The sequence below is a fragment of the Misgurnus anguillicaudatus genome, chromosome 7 (assembly GCF_027580225.2).
Source record: "Misgurnus anguillicaudatus chromosome 7, ASM2758022v2, whole genome shotgun sequence".
Taxonomy (NCBI): domain Eukaryota; kingdom Metazoa; phylum Chordata; class Actinopteri; order Cypriniformes; family Cobitidae; genus Misgurnus; species Misgurnus anguillicaudatus.
In genome coordinates, this window is record NC_073343.2 from 27,596,046 (window position 1) to 27,614,306 (window position 18,261).

The following is an 18,261-nucleotide window of genomic DNA, read 5'->3' on the forward strand; positions in this document are numbered from 1 at the left end:
CAACAACAAAAAAGATAAAATGCATTTTTCAAGGAGTGTTCTTAACGCGTTTCTAATTAAAGACATGCCGGGGTAATCCACATGGGACACCTTCTTACGTCTGCAACCGACAATAAAAAGTGACGGGACCCATGCCGGATGAGCTGAGGCGAACTTCACCACCGGACGGGAGAATAAAACCTTAGAGAACTGCGGACTTTCATCACTTTCCACCCACTTCGAGGCAAGACAGTCAACAGATGACCACGGCTGTCTTTTAAATATATAAAAGAGACTCCCTGTCTTCATGTCATGTTGCACTGGTGCCTTGGAAAGTAGCTTCGGAAAGGCAACGCCAGTGGAGTCTATTAGGTGTGCATCTTATTGATAATCGATACATAATCAGGAAGCTCTTCAAAGAAGTATACACATCTGCAATTGCTGAAAACAGGTAATTTATTACTTTCCCCAGACGAACAATTACTTCCAACGCGCTTTTACGCAAGACGCTCCATGCGTAAAAGCACTGTAAAGTAAGATTCTCGTATGGAGCCTTGATGCTGTGATGTTGCGTTTTGATGTGTGGTCATACACCTATTGTAAAAGCATATCAAAGACATCAGATCGTGCCTGAAGCTACATTTACATGTTATAAATGTACTGTACTGCAAGTGTAATATACAGTAAATGCCATTTCCCCCTCAAGCTTTTATTTAGCCAAAATCTAGTTAAGATATAAAAGTCAGGGAATTTACGCACTGATGTGTTTGCAGGGCTCAAAGACTGGACACAGGCAGGGGGGTTCTCTGTGCCCACCTTTCAGCATGAGCGCACTGCGCACGCTTGTCTTCATCGGGCTCTTACTGCTGATCCTCACCGCCGGTTACTGCAAACGGAGAGACAGAGACGACTCAAGTCTGTTGGAGCTTCTTATGGATAGAGCAAGACTAACACAAGAGCGTCGTAGTGATGGGAATACACATCATCCTCCCAAAATCAACGAGCATTCTGTGGAAACAAAGGACGTTAATAAAGTTACTAAGACAGATGGAGATGAAAAAATTCTGGGTAAGCATTGACAGATACGTTTTTGAGTTTGGATCTTGATCTTAACCCACTGTAAAATTGTATTAATGCACAACCTGTTAAATTTTCTCCTCCTCTTACCAGAGGTCTTTCCCAGAGATCTTCAACAGAAGGAGAAATTTATAAAACATTTAACAGGTGAGCCTGTGTTATTATCTCTATGTATGAACTAAGACATTGTCATGTTTATAAAAAGTGGCATTTTGAAATGGATCTTTCTGTACGTTTACAGGGCCACTTTATTTTAGCCCCAAGTGCAGTAAACACTTTTATAAACTATATCATCATACCAGGGACTGCACAATACCTGCCTGTAAGTGCCATCTCACTGCATACCATGACACACTACTTTAAAATATGCATTGGGAATCTAAGCTTCTTTTATTTTTTAAAACGTAACATTTGTAACTATTGCTATGTACACGTTTTAAATGCATTATACAGTATAGGCTGGGTAAAGTTATGCATATTGCCTATAATACATACTATATAAATAATACTCTTTACATCCAAATATTACATATGACACTGTTTTATTTACGATTACGTTACTTTTGTTTTTCTTAATTCTGTTTTTTTATTTTCAAGATTATAAAAGATGTGCCCGGCTTCTCACAAGATTAGCAGGCAGCCAGCGGTGCTCAGAGGGATAGACATACATCACAGGTGACTAGTTAACACAACACATAAACTTGTACACCTCTGTCAGTGCTAAAATATTTGCTCAGAACAGACAGAAAGTTATCAGATGTCTTGCCTTTATTGTCAACTATGCAATCGTCACAACTAGCTTCTAAAAAAATGAACTTGAAGCAGTAGACGTCTCTTGTTGCATGCACATATAATCTACAAAAGCATACTTAAGCATACAGACAAGAGAAATATTACACCTAACTGTTTTATGACCTTTCTAATATTACGTGAGCACCCAGATTAGTTGTCTGGCATCGGTTTTGACTGACAGGGTTTTCTCGTGAAAGCAGATTTCTCAGGGTTTTCTCATGTGTTGGAGATTCCACTGGTTTCCCTTAATTTGGTACTTAAACTCCTCCTTTAACCAAACACAAAAAACTGAATAAAACATGTCAAGCTCGAATAAACTGTGGCACCAGTACCTCTGTCAAAGAAAGTACATGAATATAATCAAGGATTACGTTCTCAATAGACTGTAAATGGCATGTTAACCATTAAAGGTCAAGAGCCACACTCATGGATAATAGCCTTTTTTTATAATAACACTGCTTTAGTTTTTATTGTAACATTAAACCTTGAAGTCCTTATATCGTCTGTGATCGTTTTGTAAATAAACGACTTGAAAAGTAACCATCAGGTTTATTGAATGATTTATACTCATAAAAAAGGAATTATAGCTATAATTCTTTGTGCACTAAAATTTCTTCATAAATCAAATAAATATTTAAGGGCACCAATAATAATAATAATTACTACAAATGCCAGATATCGACAACAGCACTTGACAGGGGTTTTTTTGTGTGGGAGGGGGTCAAGCACAGAGTTGCCAGATGCTAATTTTTGTTTTCTTTTGCAGAATGCATCAGAGCGAAAGAAAGACCAAGAAAGTGCCTTGGAGAAAAACAGGGAATGACATGAACAATTATATTTATCACTTGAACAAAGCTATTTTTGCAATGAAATTGCTTCTTTTGACTTTTAACTTCTCGCACAGCTTGTCTGCTGACAAAACTGATGTTGGAACAGAGTTTACTGATAATTGTCATATGGTGAAAATGAAGAAATCAATGTTTTACTAAATACGTTTAAATAAAAAATGTACTGCCGACAAACAATGGGTGTCACATTCAAGCTACATTATAAGTTGCCTTCACAGGTTGTGTTTTGGTTAAAGAATATGTTTTGTAGGTGTTTTCCGGCTACATGAAGCCTTTGGTCCAATATTCCTCAAACTCAGTCACATTCCACATAACCAGAAGCTAAATCCTTTGATTGAATTACGAATTGCATGATATTTCCTTGCCTTTTTTGTCTTTACAAGACGTGCTTACAGTGATGAATAGTACTGGTTGCAGTTTATTCATGTGAGCGAAATGTATTACATTTTACAAATATTTAAAGTCCTATATTATTTATACATTTAAGCTATTGACTATTGCTGTTGTCAAATGTATAAACATCTTAGTTAGTTCAATGTGTAAATATTGTAAATATACATATAGAAATATATATAAAAAGACATTATGTTAAAATAAACATTGTTATATAATGTTTAAAGGTGTTGATATTTGAGATAAAGATTGCTGATAAAGTTATTTATTTTAAATAAATGTTATTGCTGCTTATAATAGTTTCAATCTGCATTTTGGCTTTAACCCGTTAATTGGCGCTGTCCCGTGAGCGGGACACCTACATTTATTTCAATATTTTCTATGTAAATGTTAATCTATCACGACAAACTATACATTGTTGGAAAGGTCTAAGAATGTAGTTTTCATATTTCAAAACCTTTTAGCAGTAATAATAATGCAGTAACTGTAATTTATTCATTTGTGACACAAGTATGCAGCAAACCTCACAGCAAACCAGCACAAACCTCAGTTTTTTGACAATTTTATGTATTAAAAATAATACTATATTGCATTTTTATTTATTACAAAAAAATTTAAACTGCTTTAAAAAAATGAATATTTTCACCTCCAGACACTTCCCTAAAAAACGTTGAAGTGTCTTCTTTAAAACAAAAAATTACCAAAATTAAAACCAAAATTAGGCTTCTAGACCAAAAAAAGGCCAGAGTTATACTAATTTAAAGGTGTATATCACCTTTTCACCAACCCCCCACTCAAAAAGGGCTGCGCCAGTTAAAGGGTTAAATCCATATTTAAAAGGAATGAGACATAAAGGATGTGGGAAAACAATATACTTCTCTCGACTTTTACCATTCAAAAAATGTTTACACTACCATTCTGCTTAGTATAAACAAAATATACTAGTCAACATTTGAAGTGGATCAAAAAAGTTTATCAAAGTTCTCCTAAGTCAAGAATGGTATTTGATATTGGTTTTTAGACAACTTTTAGGAAAGGTTTTGATCTACTTCAAATGTTGACTAGTGTACATGGGGATGAAAAGGTGCTTTTTGTTTAACTAAACTAAATCAGCAAACATTACAATCTTAACTTCCAAAGCTCACACCAGCACTTGTGCTTAACTTTAAGACAGATAAACAAACAATCACAAGCAGATCATTTGAACACAAAAAAAATCCTACAGCACAACTTTACTTATGGATGACAATAAATTAAACAATGAATCAAAAAATGGATATACAGGGAAAGATTATCTCAGAGAGTTGAACCATACAAGCAGATAATGTGTTAAATCAGGGCATGGGAGCAAAGATCAGCTAACCAAGAGGAAAATCCTCAAACGCTTCATCTTTGAATTCACTGAAATGATAGAAATGTAAAAAAATGTTCTTCCTTGATATTAGGATATTTATACAGCTGAGAATTCTTAAAAAGTCCTAGTAACTGTATAGCAGCCTGGTTTACTACTTAAACCTTTTTTCCCCATTTCTGTCGCCATTTTCAAACTTACTACCACTGTTTCAAATACAGACATGTTGTGTATAACTATATATATATATATATATATATATATATATATATATACTAAAGTAATGCTAGTGAGGGAACTCCCACTAGGTACCTGGTGCCAACACTGTGGTTTAGCTGGTCTGACTATTATTTTGGGTAGAAGCCAAGTCAGAGTAAAAGTGTAGAGCAAATGCTATAATTATAATGACTGACAACTGGCCATAAAGATATATAATAATAGGCCAATTTGTAAAACTTTTACATCCATAGAGGTCACTGTTTTTTTATTTATTTTGTCATGTAATGTAGATCACAACGTACATCACATAATGGGACACACGTGGACATGAAGTAGCGGTTTAAAACAAAACAGAAAAAAATGGCCAAATCTGATCTGATGAATGGTAATGAACCGTTCTAAATCTGGTGACTTAACTCCATGTCAGGCTTAACCACATGTAATGATTGTGACAATAGCAACCTATTAACAGCACAGCATTCTTTATGACTATGTTGTATACAAAATATATTTTTTCATATTTTGACACCATATTCCCCTGCTAATTTGACAATTTTATAATAAACATTTGTTTATTGAATACATTTTTGCACTAAAGTTTTATATTAATTTTCCCATAAGGGATTTTGATTAAAAAATTGTCATTTAAAAGCCCATTGTCATAAAAAATGTTGAATCCACAACAATTACATAACACGAATGAAAAGAAACCTCTTACAGAAGTCAAAAATGTTACTGAGAGACCTAATTTTAAGTTGTAAAGATAGCTCTTCCACAAAAGGCAATTCCAGGCTAAATGCCCTTTCCCACTCTGGTTGGCAACCTGGAAAAGCTCACGAAAAAGTGACATGAAGCATTCAAAGAACTCCATAAGCTGATTACTGGACTAGACCTTTGCCGAGCACATGATCAGAGAATGTTCAAAGTAACATTGCATTAGCCAATGAATGCTTAAAGTAGGTCTATAAAATAGAGGTTGAAAATGTATAAAATATACAAGGGACAAGACATCACCGATTTTATAGTGTCAATAATTCCATATTTATATTTCCAATTTTTTGGTAAAACGTGTTTTGAACATGACAAATCTACACACAACATTCCCTTGAATGTAAATGATAAAGAATATATTTTAATAAATTATGGTAAGCACACAGTTGACACTACTACAGTACTGTATTCATACAGATTTAGAACAGTTTGAGGATGAGAAAATGCTGACAAAATTTTCATTTTGGGGTAAACTATCCCTTTAAATAATTACAAAACAATGTGATTTTTGATTATTTGATCTTTATATGCAATCTGCCTCAACTGTGCTAATTTTTTTTTTCTTCTAAAAAAATGTCAGAGAATCTTGTAAAGCTGTGCTGACTAAAGAACCCATGACTATTTGGCAGTATGTTTAATAAGTTTTGCTGTTTTGGTGTTCAGTCTAGTTCTAATACATGAATCTGTTTATGTTTGAGTCAGGTGTTTGTTTTAGATGCCAGAATACTGTCTAAGGCAGAGCGTATAAGACAAACGTTGCATTTCTTACATTGCTGGGTGTGGATGACTGACAACCAAGGGGGCGGTTGTAATAAGCCCAGATGGGAGCAGTGGCAAGCACGTCTATCATTTCTATACCATGCCGGGGCAAAGAGACTTATATTTTGCCAAAAAGTCATAGTTTTGTGTTGTCAAAGTTTTTTCTCAGAACTGTACAAATATCTTGTTTGGTAGTAAACCATCATGTCTGTCTGGCAGTCTGCATCTATACATATGTTGATCATTGACTGTCAGACTGCACATGACAAGCCAGCTTGGCCAATGGCCCATCAGAAGCATGACAATTTCATAAATATATTATTTTTAACAAAATACAAGGCCATATTTGAAACTATACATTTATGCTGAACAAAGAGCAAATATTTATATACTGGAGCTCTTGTGCTCTGTTGCTCGCAAATGCATGCGATCAATTGGGATTACAGTAAGGTTTACAGTAAACTGACAGGTTTACAGTACATTTAAATGCTGTTATGCATACCCATGTTGTTTTTACCCTCCTGCAAAGCAAGATGATCTATACTGTTAGCCCAATAAAGCAAAACTAAACAGATTTAATAGAGGCAACAAATGAATCATTAAGAACAGAAGGGAGCTCTTTAAGGGGATATACATTCATAAACATGTCAAAATCTCTATTGTGACAAATACAATGTGTAAAAATACACAGTAAAAAACAAACAAGAAGAAACAGCCTGCTAGGTAAAGTTGAGATTTTCATGGTACAGTAAGTTCTTTAAAACAACAAGAACTTCTAAGCAATTCCCTGCCTTGGCACATAATGAAAAGGAATGTGCCAAAAGAAAACAGGCCCTGTTAATAGATTACAATAATGATGTAAGGTGAGTTTAGTTTCTAAAAGCCTTCTTTGTGTCTGGATTTTTTAACCCCTTAAAATTTCTGAAAATGGCTTAAAAATTTATAAAGGACACAAATTGTACCTGCTTTGTTGATTAAAGAATTTCAGCTTTCCAAAGATATGTAACATGTGTTTAGCTTTTTGTTTTTCTGGCAAATAATGCAGTGTCCCTCCCACGGTACACTATATATTTGTTGTGATTTTTATCTCTCCCATCACTCCTCAAAAATCAGAGTAAGGTAAATAGACAAAATGAAGAAGACACTTTACTGTTTACTGTCTCTCGAATTCTGAAAACTAGTTACTTATTTTTTTTTTATTTAATACATTGTTAAAATATTATAAAGGGAAAGTTTAAAGGTCTGTGTAAGTGCAAAAGTGGGGTAAAAACCTAAATTTGTGGCAAATGTGACATAAAACCTTTAATACTATTTCATATTATATTTACTATTCCATAACCATATTAATTATCTTATTCACAGGTAACGCTTTCATTAAAAAGTATTTTTTTTCTTTAAAATTATAAATGGATTCAAATGTCCCCAAATATAAAATTATTTGTATACATCTCTATAAATAAATAAATTATGAAATTATATAAACATGTTGCTTATAAAATGATAGTTTTACAAAGCAAACCTGCCTGTTTGGTGCTACTCGCTCTGCCATGAAAATGTGAGTGCGAGTGCGCGCTAGGGGTCCTTCACATTCTCCTGCTGTGTCCCGTTGTTGCCTGAATAAAAAAATGGGCACAATAAAGTTTGAAATGTGTATAGCTTTAAATAAGCGCGCACATTTGTAAGGTGTTGCTTTGTTCACGGGACTACTTAAATTACCGAGACGTAACTAGTAATAGTTTAATATTTCGATTCGGTTTTTTGTATTACCCCACGGGTCCTTTAAGTGTCGAGTAAACAGGTTTGGCAGGTGTATCGGAAGTGTTCACTTTTAACTTCACTTACCTGCGCTAGGTGAGAGTCCCTAAAAGTCGACTTGAAACTTCGAGAAGTCTCCGACTGTGGCGAATAAAGAGCACTTCTGCCCAAAAGTAAGTAGATGAGTCGCCTTTCTCCCTTAAATTGTCAATCGGACGCGTAAACTAATCGATTCATTCTCCAGTGGGCGGAAACATTTTAACGTGTAGTGCTGTTGTTGTTGTTTTATATATATATATATATAGTTCAAGTCATTTATAAGTCCGTTTTCTGTTGTTGTTTTTTTTTTCAGACTAGCACAGCAAGTATGTATTTGGTTTTATTTTAATGTAGCTCTCGTTACAGCACGAGACATGTCATCTGTCTTATAAGTGTCGCTTTCTGTTTTGGCCTCGAAGATTTCTGAAACACTTATAATTAATGAAGGATATTTTAATTTAGGCGTTTTTATATGGTACCTATTCAATTTTAGACCACTGTAAATTAATCTGGAATGAACCAATATGCAATCTCCTTCAAACTAGCTTTGCAGGAAGTTCTGTTCAGACACTTTAAGTGCTTGGCAAGGGCGTTTGTTTTTGATTTTGTACTCGCATTAAGGCGTGTGACAAAGGTGTAAATACCACCTTTGTGATGACGTGCAATTTTTCTCTACCACACTACAGTCACACACGTGACAATATAGACTGCCTTCGGCATTGCTGCACAAAAGCAATTAATTTAGCCTGCTGTGGTGGAGATATAATATCTCCACCTTACCTTGAAGCGAAAACTGTTTTCAAAGCTTGTCATGATATGGAGTGTTCCTTTACATTCCTTTAGATTTGTGTCTTGCATGAAAAACAAGACAGGGAATGATTGATAGCATCTGTGTCAATTATAACATATTTCATAAATCTCTGAAGACAGGTAATTTTTTGTGTGATTTACTGTTTTTTACATAAAATCATCCTATATAATATTATTATAGTATATTACCTTGATATCTTTAATACTGAGTCCATGTTAAAGATTGTAAAATCATCAATGACCAAAATCAAACTCTGATGCCCCTAATCTGAGATTATAAAATTCAGAGTGGAATTCACGGACACGGTCACATAAATATAAAAATCCATTTCAAAATCGGAACATTTGCATCTCTTGACCACTTGAATCCACTTATTATCCTTTTATTTAAAAAATGAAGATGTTTTTGTGAATAAATTGTTGAACATGACGAAGTTGTTTATCTAAACTATTAAAACGTCGCCCACTGTAAATGTCAGCTCAAATTAATCCTGTGTCAAAACTTAATTTGGCTCTCATCACAGCAGATGTTTGTGCTATCCCACCGTATCAATGCTGCATCAGTAATTTTTCATTATCTTCAACTACAAATTAAGATATAATTGCGCTGTCCCAAGTATTTGCATTTTCTATGCTTTATTTTGCTAATCTTAATCAGTTATTGACTAATTGCAAGCTAATATATCCTGTAGATCTGCGTAAGCAGTAATTATTTGTACAGTAGTAATCACAAAAATTGTATTCTCATTGTTACACTTGATATGACAGCTGCATTTATTAGTCTAACTCTTTTGTATGACAGCACAGGTTTTCAACCACTGTTACCTGGGGACAGTAATAAGCCCTACTGAGCTCTAAAAGCTTTCTTGTCAGATTTGGCAGTAGATTACTCTAAATTATACAAGTATAGAGGTTAATTACAATCCTATAAACTGAATATGTCATATAAGTATACTAATGTACTTAATAGTGAAACAGCATAGATGTTTTATGTTTTTTTTATTGCAGATTAAAGGGGTGTGATATTGTGTGATTTATATCTTAAAGCTCCCATAACACAAGCTGTTTCTGCATTTCTGATGTTAGTCTGGAGTACCTTTAGAGTAGTATTACATCCTTTATATCTCCGAAGATTCTTTAGTTTAATTAGATTTATAAAAGAAAGATTAGCTTTACAGAATCTTTCTGACAGCGTACGAAAAAATGAAGGAGGAGGAGTTACTACCGCGGGAGGAGCGAGTACGAGTCATGCAACACTATAGAACACTGTTTAACTTATGATTCACTACATGTTTGTGTCATTTATATAATATGCACGCGCCTATTTCCAACATAAGACAGAAGTCTTACTTACCGCATGCAACTCATGACCCGGTTGGGAAATTGCAGCGCATCAAACACACACGCAAAACTCCACTGCTACCCGGTATAATAAACTATATCCATTGTTTTCTGATGCTGACTTTCTTCTCCTTACATCCAAAAACACACTTCTTCTTTCGTGCCATTGTTGAGTTTTGAAATTAAACAAAGCTGTGTCGCGTGATGTGATGTTTGCAAGTTTTACCGTCTCCCGCTGATTGACGGGTGGGCGGAGTTCTCTGGGGGAAGTGCCTATAAAAAGAAGTGATACGTATAGAAACCCCTGAAACGTCAGCTGGACCCGTAATCGAAAAAAGCTTTACGAAACTTGTACGAACCTTGGCGAAGTGCATTCGGCACAGAAATACTCTGTAACACGTAAAACGGCTTTTTTGACACTTTGCCTACGTTTAGCATGAGGAAACAACTCTATAACTGTGTTAATAAGTCAGAATGCATGAAATACAATTGAACCACCCCTTTAACCCCCTGCGTCAACTGGAATGGACAACACATGTTTTAAAAATGCTGATCAACCAATCAAAATAAGGCACACTGATTAAACACCTGAAAAATCAGGTCTGAAGGGGTTTAATATATTATTCAATATTTTAAATATTTTTAAATATAATCACGGATGAATCACTTCAATTCAATTTTATTTATATAGCGCTTTTCACAATTGTTAATTGTTGCAAAGCAGCTTTACATGAGTAGATGTAGGGGAGAACACAGAAAATTAATAGATAATGTAAGAAGTAGAATATAGCGGCTAAGGTTAAACCGTACAAGCGAGCATATTAATAATGTAACGTATACAGTAAAGTGCTAAGTTAAGCCAAAGTTGGCTGACTCTCCCGGGGACGAAAACCCCCCTAGGAGAAAACCCGGTGGGAAAAACTCCTAGAAGGACAAAAACCCTTGGGAGAAATGAATATATATTTATATATAAAGACACGGTAGGGATAGGAAGCGGGTAAGCGGATTAAACTGGTTCAGCAGGTGGTCATTGGTCGCGCATCGGCTGGGCATCACGTTGAAGGACAGCCAGTAGATCGGTGTTGCGATGACCTTCACAGCAACAGAAACTGGGTCTTTTTGTCTCATTGTTCTCGGGGTCGAGGACGAGACAGGGAGACAAAAACAGAGTTCTATTAGCGTAGGGGCCGTTCCCATGTAATGCAAGTGTCATACATTATAGTGGTTTAAGTCAGCTCTGTTCCAGACAGGCTAACTATTGCGGCAATAGTATATTACCCATAAGAGGTATGTGAGTGCTTTGTTCTAGACAAAATAACTACTGCGGGAAAAGTACATTTACTGGGCATTTTATGTGAATGTGTCATACTTTTTAGATCGAGTAAGCACTCTTGCGGCGGCGTTTTAAACCAGCTGTAGCTTGTTTACCTGATTTGCATGGCATCCCCGAGTAACAAGTTACAATAGTGTATTCTAGAGGTCATAAAAGCATGGATAAGCTTTTCTGCATCTGATGCAGACAGCATATGGCATATTTTTGAGATTTTCTAAGATGGAAGAATGCTGTGCGGGAGACGTTGGAGATATTACTATAGAAAGATAGATGGCTGTCGAACATTACGCCTAAATTCTTAACAGTGGAAGATGGCACCACTGTGCAGCCATCTATGGGCAACTTGTAATCTGACATATTATGTTTGGAGCGATTTGGTTCAATAATAAGTATCTCAGTCTTATTGGAGTTTAGCATAAGAAAGTTATGTGCCATCCAGTACCTAATATCACTAATGCAGTCTGTTAGCTTAGCAAACTGGTGGGTTTCGCTAAGATGTGACGAGATGTAAAGCTGGGTATCATCCGCATAGCAGTGAAAACTTATGTTTCCTGATAATGTCTCCTAGATGTAACATATATAACGAGAATAGGATAGGGCCTAGAACTGATCCCTGAGGTACGCCGTATTTAATGGGGGAGTGAAATGACTCTTCCTCATTTACATAAACAAAGTGATATCGATTGGTTAGATACGATCTAAACCAGGCTAACGCCTGACCACTGATGCCAACATTTTTTTAGTCTATTGAGTAAGATTCTGTGATCTATTGTGTCAAAGGCTGCACTAAGGTCTAGTAATATAAGGATTGAGATTTCACCACGATCGGATGTTAATAGGAGGTCATTTGTAACTCTAAGCAGCGTTGTCTCTGTGCTTTGGTGGGGCCTGAATCCTGATTGGAATCCTGATGTATTATTATTCGCTTTGAATGTGCGTAGCTGGCTTGCCACTACTTTTTCTAATATTTTAGAAAGAAAAAGTAGATTTGAGATTGGTCAAAAGTAGGGGTGGAACGGTACATGTATTCCTTTCGAACCGAATCGGTACGGGGGTCATGGTTCGGTGCATGAATTTAAACGGAGAATACACGGTATGAAAAAAAACTTGTGTGCAAAATAATTTATGTAATGCGGAACTACTGTTAGATACGCGGGTTCTTTATGGACAGCTAATCTGTAGCCCCGCTTTAGCTCTGAAGCTCTGATTGGCGCCGATGCAGCCGAGCTCCGCCTATGTATGCACTCTATCAGAGCCTGTCTACATTCTGGCACTCTGCAGTTTTTTGTCAGGTCGACGCTGGTCCAGTCAGTGAGTGAGCAGCGGCAGCGAGTATGGCAAGTGGTGGTGTTCCACCAGAGTTAGGAGATCCCCCGGCTTCTTTAAGAGCGCAAGTTTGGCAAAGCTTCGGTTTCCCAGTCAGTTACAGTAGTACAGGCGAGAGAGTGGTGGAAAAGACGAAAACGGTGTTGTTCAGCAGTTGTTGGGTATGTGAGTGGAAATACATCTAATCAGGGCTCTCAAGTCTCACGCATTCACCTTTAGACACCCGCATTTCAGTCAGTTTACACGCTCACATGCCACACTTTGTATTTCTCACGCTGAGAAGTAGGAGATAAATTGTCCTGCAATATACAATAAATAGACAAAGCGCAAGCATACACAGGGCAGTTCTGCTCTGCTGCTTTTTTAAGTGTGCTCAACTTTACGCAGTGCCATCAGCAACAGAGTATCGCGAGAAATCTTGCGGAGGAGGCTGATTTCAAATCGCTCTCGCGTTACTCTGATGTCATCCACTGTTGTTTCTTGCAGCGCCTCATGAAGTCGTACACACCTATCTGGTGAAAAAACTAACCAAGCGCGAAGAAGTTAAACTAGCCATGATCACAATGATGCTCGATGCCAAACACACACTTGGGCTTTTTGTCCTCATTCGAGACGAGGCTGGCTGCTAACGTAACAAAATTGCATCCGCAGAGGATCTGAGAGGGTCCGATGCCGAAAATCTAAACACAGTTAGGATACTGAAAGCAAAGACCCTCTTCAGGGAAGCCTGCAAGATTAGCATAGCAGCGCTGCTAACGCTGCTTTACACCGGGAAGGCGTCCAGAAGCCGTTTTTAATAAACAGATTAAAATGAAAAACTAAAATCTGGCAAGAAACTGTTAAATATAAACTGTAACTGACTGTCGTTACACTCTGAACTCCCGCAACATATATCATTGATCATCATCATGACTGGCTGAGGCGCTACACGTTAAACACTGTTGCGGGTTTTCTAATGGAAGGTTGAAGTCTTCATAACATAAGCATCTTTGCTGAAAGTACGCCGCAGGTCTAAAGCTGAGGTAACGACGGGAAAAGTGCCCTTTCGTGTGCTTCTTGGATATAATTACAACAAGCGGTGTATCGACGACTCAAAAAGCGAGGTGAACAACTAGAAAAATAACACTTGATGATAATGAAACTTTTATTTTGTCAGGGATGCATGCGACTGTGCGGAGTGCCCGTTATGAGGCGGAGTTTACTGTGTCTATTAGTCATTATATTTCGTTACGAGATTAAATTTATGATTTTTATCAAAACACCAACTACAATGACTCATTTTACAATCCCACTAGCATATTATTTAGACAAAATAAAATCTTTTAATTTGCGTGAGGAAGCTGGCGTTTTTATGCACACTTTTATGTCATTGGCTATATGCCACTGCTGTAATGGCTTATTGCACTATTACTGCTAACGATTATTCGATTGATTGATCGTTAATTTAAATGATCATCGAATATGGGAAAATGCATAATTTGACATCCCTAATTTGAACCCATTTGTATGAAAGATGAGTACAAGATTACTTAAAGTGGTATACATTTTTGTAATATGAGATACAGTAGTATGTTAAATGAATTTTAGTTCATATTCATGACATCTCAAAATAACACTGATAATGACACCTATGTTTTTAAGATTATCTTAAGTACAAAAAATTTGCCTTCTGCATTTTTGTTTTGCTTTTCCCTCCATTGTACCGAAATTGGATCGAACCGTGACGCCTGAACCGAGGTACGAACCGTACCGGGACTTCTGTGTACCGTTCCACCCCTAGTCTACAGTTATTAAGATCTCCCTGGTCAAGTTTTGGTTTTTTAATGAGCGGTCTAATAACTGCTAGTTTGAAAGCTGTTGGAACGTATCCTAATTCTAGAGATGAGTTAAAGATATTTAGTACCGTGTCTGACACTACATGAAATTACCTCTTTTAGCAATTTAGGGTCTGTATATACAGGACGATGATTTGGATGACGTTACTAATTTAGAGAGCTCTTCTATTGTAGTAGGTTTAAATGACTCAAGATGTTCGTATGGTAATCTAGTGGTAAATGTACTATTGGGTAGAGTGGTGGCTGCTTGCGTAGTTTCTATGTTTTCCCTAATAAACATAATTTTGTTAGTAAAGAACTTCATAAAGTCGTTACTATTGTGTTGGAGTTTACTATTGGTTTCTGTTTGTTCTTTGTTTCTAGTCAGTTTCGCATCTGTGCTAAAGAGGAAACGAGGGTTGTTATGATTTTCTTTAATAAGCGTACTGAGAAAGGTATATCTGGCGGTTTTAATAGCCTGTCTGTAGTGTTGAACACTCTCCTTCTAGGGATGCTCCGATCGATCGGCCGATAATGCTTGCTATGTTTCTCAATGAATTACGGTGAAATGCCACTACATCCAAAAGCCAGGGGGCGCTCTCGTGCAGAAACTCAAAATGCGCTGTAGACGAAGAACAATACACACGCGCAGCTGTGATGACACGCAGCTCCACGAAATGGCGGAAGGACTATTTATATTGCTGTTCTTCAAACCTTTTCAGGTATTTTCATGATAATAAAGAATATCTTTAATAATTATGTTTAACGAGTGTTGCTTTTTCAAATGCATTTTATAAACTACTCAAACTAACAGTGATTTTAGATCGATAAGGACTTACTGATCAAAAGCCGTAGTATATGAAATAGCTGTAATAAGATCGGCTGTTCCATTCAGAATAGTGATCGGCCACGTATTATTAGTGGAGATTGGCATTGATCGGAGCATCCCTATCTCTTTCCATGCTGAACGCCATACCTCTAACTTTGTGCTTCACTAGTTTCTTTCCATTTTTCTAGCTACTTTTTTAAGGGCTGCAGTAGGGGTGGGCGATAAACCAGTAGACATAATTAACCGGTAGAAATTTGTCAACCGGTAGAGATTTTGGACTATCGTCTCTATCGAGGTTACGCGCTCAAGTCACGCTCCTGTGCGTGTGGTCACGGAAACGTAACGTTTGTACATGTATCTAAGCACTGCAGTTTTAAAACAAGTTATTTTAAGGCATTGAAACACAAACAACAGATCTATATGTGTGCGCTCTTTCTGTGTGTGAGGTGCGTGCAAGTCGCGCAACCGCTGCTCTTTAGATCTGTGAGGAGCGTGCAAGTCGGGCATCCACTGCTCATTAAGCTGGTGAGCATTTTTGTCGCTTTATTGGCCTTAAATACATATATGCGTCATTCAAATTCCCGTCTTTGCAAGCTTCCTCATAAACACGAGTCCATTTAGGGCTTAAGAGAAAGTGAACAGCTAAAAGAGAAAATGCATGTGTAATACAGTAGGGTCCGGACTTTGGTCTTAAAGGGGAAGTTACCTAATTTTGCTCCCGTCTGTCACTCATGTTTATGAAACAGCATTAAGAGAAAATCTCTTACTGCTCTTGACTAAATCAATTATTTACCTTAAATACAAAATAGATATATACATACATACATAATTATTTATTATCATTCTTTTATTATTGACTGTTTATCTTCAGAGAGCTTGAGTTTTGTTTGTTTTTATCTTCTTTTTATGCTTGTATAAGGTTTTTGTGAGAATTATGAACATTTCTGTAGTATTAAAGATTTTGATAACAGAAAAACCTTATTAAAACATAAAAACTCTACCGTGATACATATCGCTATCATGATATAAAATGAATCCTACCGTGATAGAAGATTTTGGTCATATCGCCCACCCCTAGGCTACAGTATGATGGTCATACCATGGAGCTGGCGTTTTTTCTTTGATTCTCTTTTTTCGAATGGGAGCGACGGCATCCAACGTGCTAAATGAATGGGATATTGCCTAGTTTTCAGTAAACTACCGTTCTGTGTAGTAAATCCCGCTCCATCTGAAAGCAGGTGATGGCGATTTACTACTAATCAAGTAACCGGCTTTACTGACGAGATGTGCATGAAGATCCATGCGATTTATCGTGCAGCCCTAGAATTTTTTTATTCATTTTTGCATAGAGCAAGGTACATCTGGATTTTTGTCTCTCACATCTGTATTGTTGGGGTTTTGAAGCTTTTTGTGTCCAGTGGTTATTATGAATTTCATATTCACATTCACGGAAGCAAGAGTGGTGTTGTGCTGAATATCAGCATTCTTGCCTGTGTAATATATATATTAAATTATATTTAGATGCCACTAAATATCTACACAGTGGAACTTTAATTATAAAATACACATTATTTTTCTTTTTTTCAGATCCTCTTATAAGATGTATAGGTTTTACTTTATATAAGATAACTTTAAAATGCTTATCCAGTTGCAAAGTTCAGATTACAATGTTTAGTTGTCGTGACCGTCTTTTTTGTGACTTTTTGTAAATGCTTAAATTCATATTACTCAGTGTGATGTGTTTTTATTACTGCATTTGTTTATTTCACCACAAACACTGCAGGCAGATAGCAGAGAAACAGGGGATTTTTGTACTAAAAAGGAATAAATCAGTAAAAGACCCATGGCACACATTGCTCAGCTGACAGTGTAGGGTAACATGATATCTAAAAAGATAGCATTCTAACCGAGGGGCAACCTTCCGATCTCTCTAATGAAGCCAACACGGAAGTGACTTAAACTGCAATTCATCGACTGGCCGCTTGAGGCTGGCTTCAAAAGGGAGTCAATTCCCATAGACTCCCATGTTAAAAATGGCCAACTTTACAGTAGAAAATAATATGTTTACAGCCTGGTACAAAAAGTGTTTTTGGCCTATATAGCTAATTTTGCCCTTCATGACAACTGTGAGGGGGGTGAATTTTTTTGTAACTCACCCGTTTAGATTATATTAAGCCTTAAACTTCTGCATAATTAAGGGCGTGGCCGCTTGAGTGTCGGTTGAACAGCCACTGCTGTCACTAGACTCGCGCTAGGCGGGCGTGGTTTCACCTCAGCTTCACCCATGTCCCGCCTCTTTACCCATTTTCGGTTTTCCGCGAGTAATTCGCGGGGACGCGCGGCCAAGATGGCGACGGCAGGCAACGCCTACTTTAAGCTTCAAAAGCGATCTTCACAAACCAATGGGTGACGTCACGGACACTACGTCCATATTTTTTTACGGTCTATGATTCTAACTATAATTCATTTCTTTAGTCATGTCTCAAAGACAAAAAGTGTCAATTTTTTTTGTGCCTTTTAATTGACACATTGTCATGTTTTTTATGTTCAGTATTAGGGATGCACCGATATGGAAATTTTGGGCGATAACCGATAACTCTTTATGTTTGGGTGCCGATAACCAATATATATATATATATAGGCAGATAAATATTCATATTAATTTCACAATGAAAAACTCCCAGACCGCGGACATCTTGTCTTTGCGCTAAACTAGCATACTCTTCTTAAGTCCGCAACATGTGTCATCTTCGAAAGCACCAATCAAAACTCCACATGGCCAGCAATGAGCAAGTGAAGTGGTTCAACAAACCAAAATAATCCAT

At 36.8% G+C, this 18,261-nt stretch overlaps 2 protein-coding genes and 1 long non-coding RNA gene across 3 annotated transcripts in view; 2 read left to right on the forward strand and 1 right to left on the reverse strand.

Annotated features, from left to right (window-relative positions):
- Positions 1 to 417: 417 nt before the first annotated feature.
- LOC129417895 (uncharacterized) lies at positions 418 to 8,171 on the reverse strand. Its single transcript, XR_012370587.1, has 4 exons — positions 8,032 to 8,171; positions 7,713 to 7,802; positions 739 to 987; positions 418 to 573 (listed from the first exon to the last, which is right to left on the reverse strand). It is a non-coding gene; the product is annotated as an uncharacterized lncRNA (long non-coding RNA).
- alkal2b (ALK and LTK ligand 2b) lies at positions 804 to 3,315 on the forward strand. Its single transcript, XM_055172771.2, has 5 exons — positions 804 to 1,047; positions 1,150 to 1,203; positions 1,298 to 1,378; positions 1,654 to 1,731; positions 2,615 to 3,315. The coding sequence occupies exons 1-4, from the start codon at positions 804 to 806 to the stop codon at positions 1,716 to 1,718; spliced, it is 444 nt and encodes a 147-aa protein (XP_055028746.2). The 3' UTR covers positions 1,719 to 1,731; positions 2,615 to 3,315.
- sh3yl1 (SH3 and SYLF domain containing 1) overlaps positions 7,976 to 18,261 on the forward strand; it is a 38,197-nt gene continuing 27,911 nt past the window's right edge. The window contains exon 1 of the mRNA XM_073869686.1: positions 7,976 to 8,117. Coding sequence (XP_073725787.1) covers position 8,117 — 1 coding nt within the window. The 5' untranslated portion in view covers positions 7,976 to 8,116. The remainder of the gene's footprint in view (positions 8,118 to 18,261) is intronic.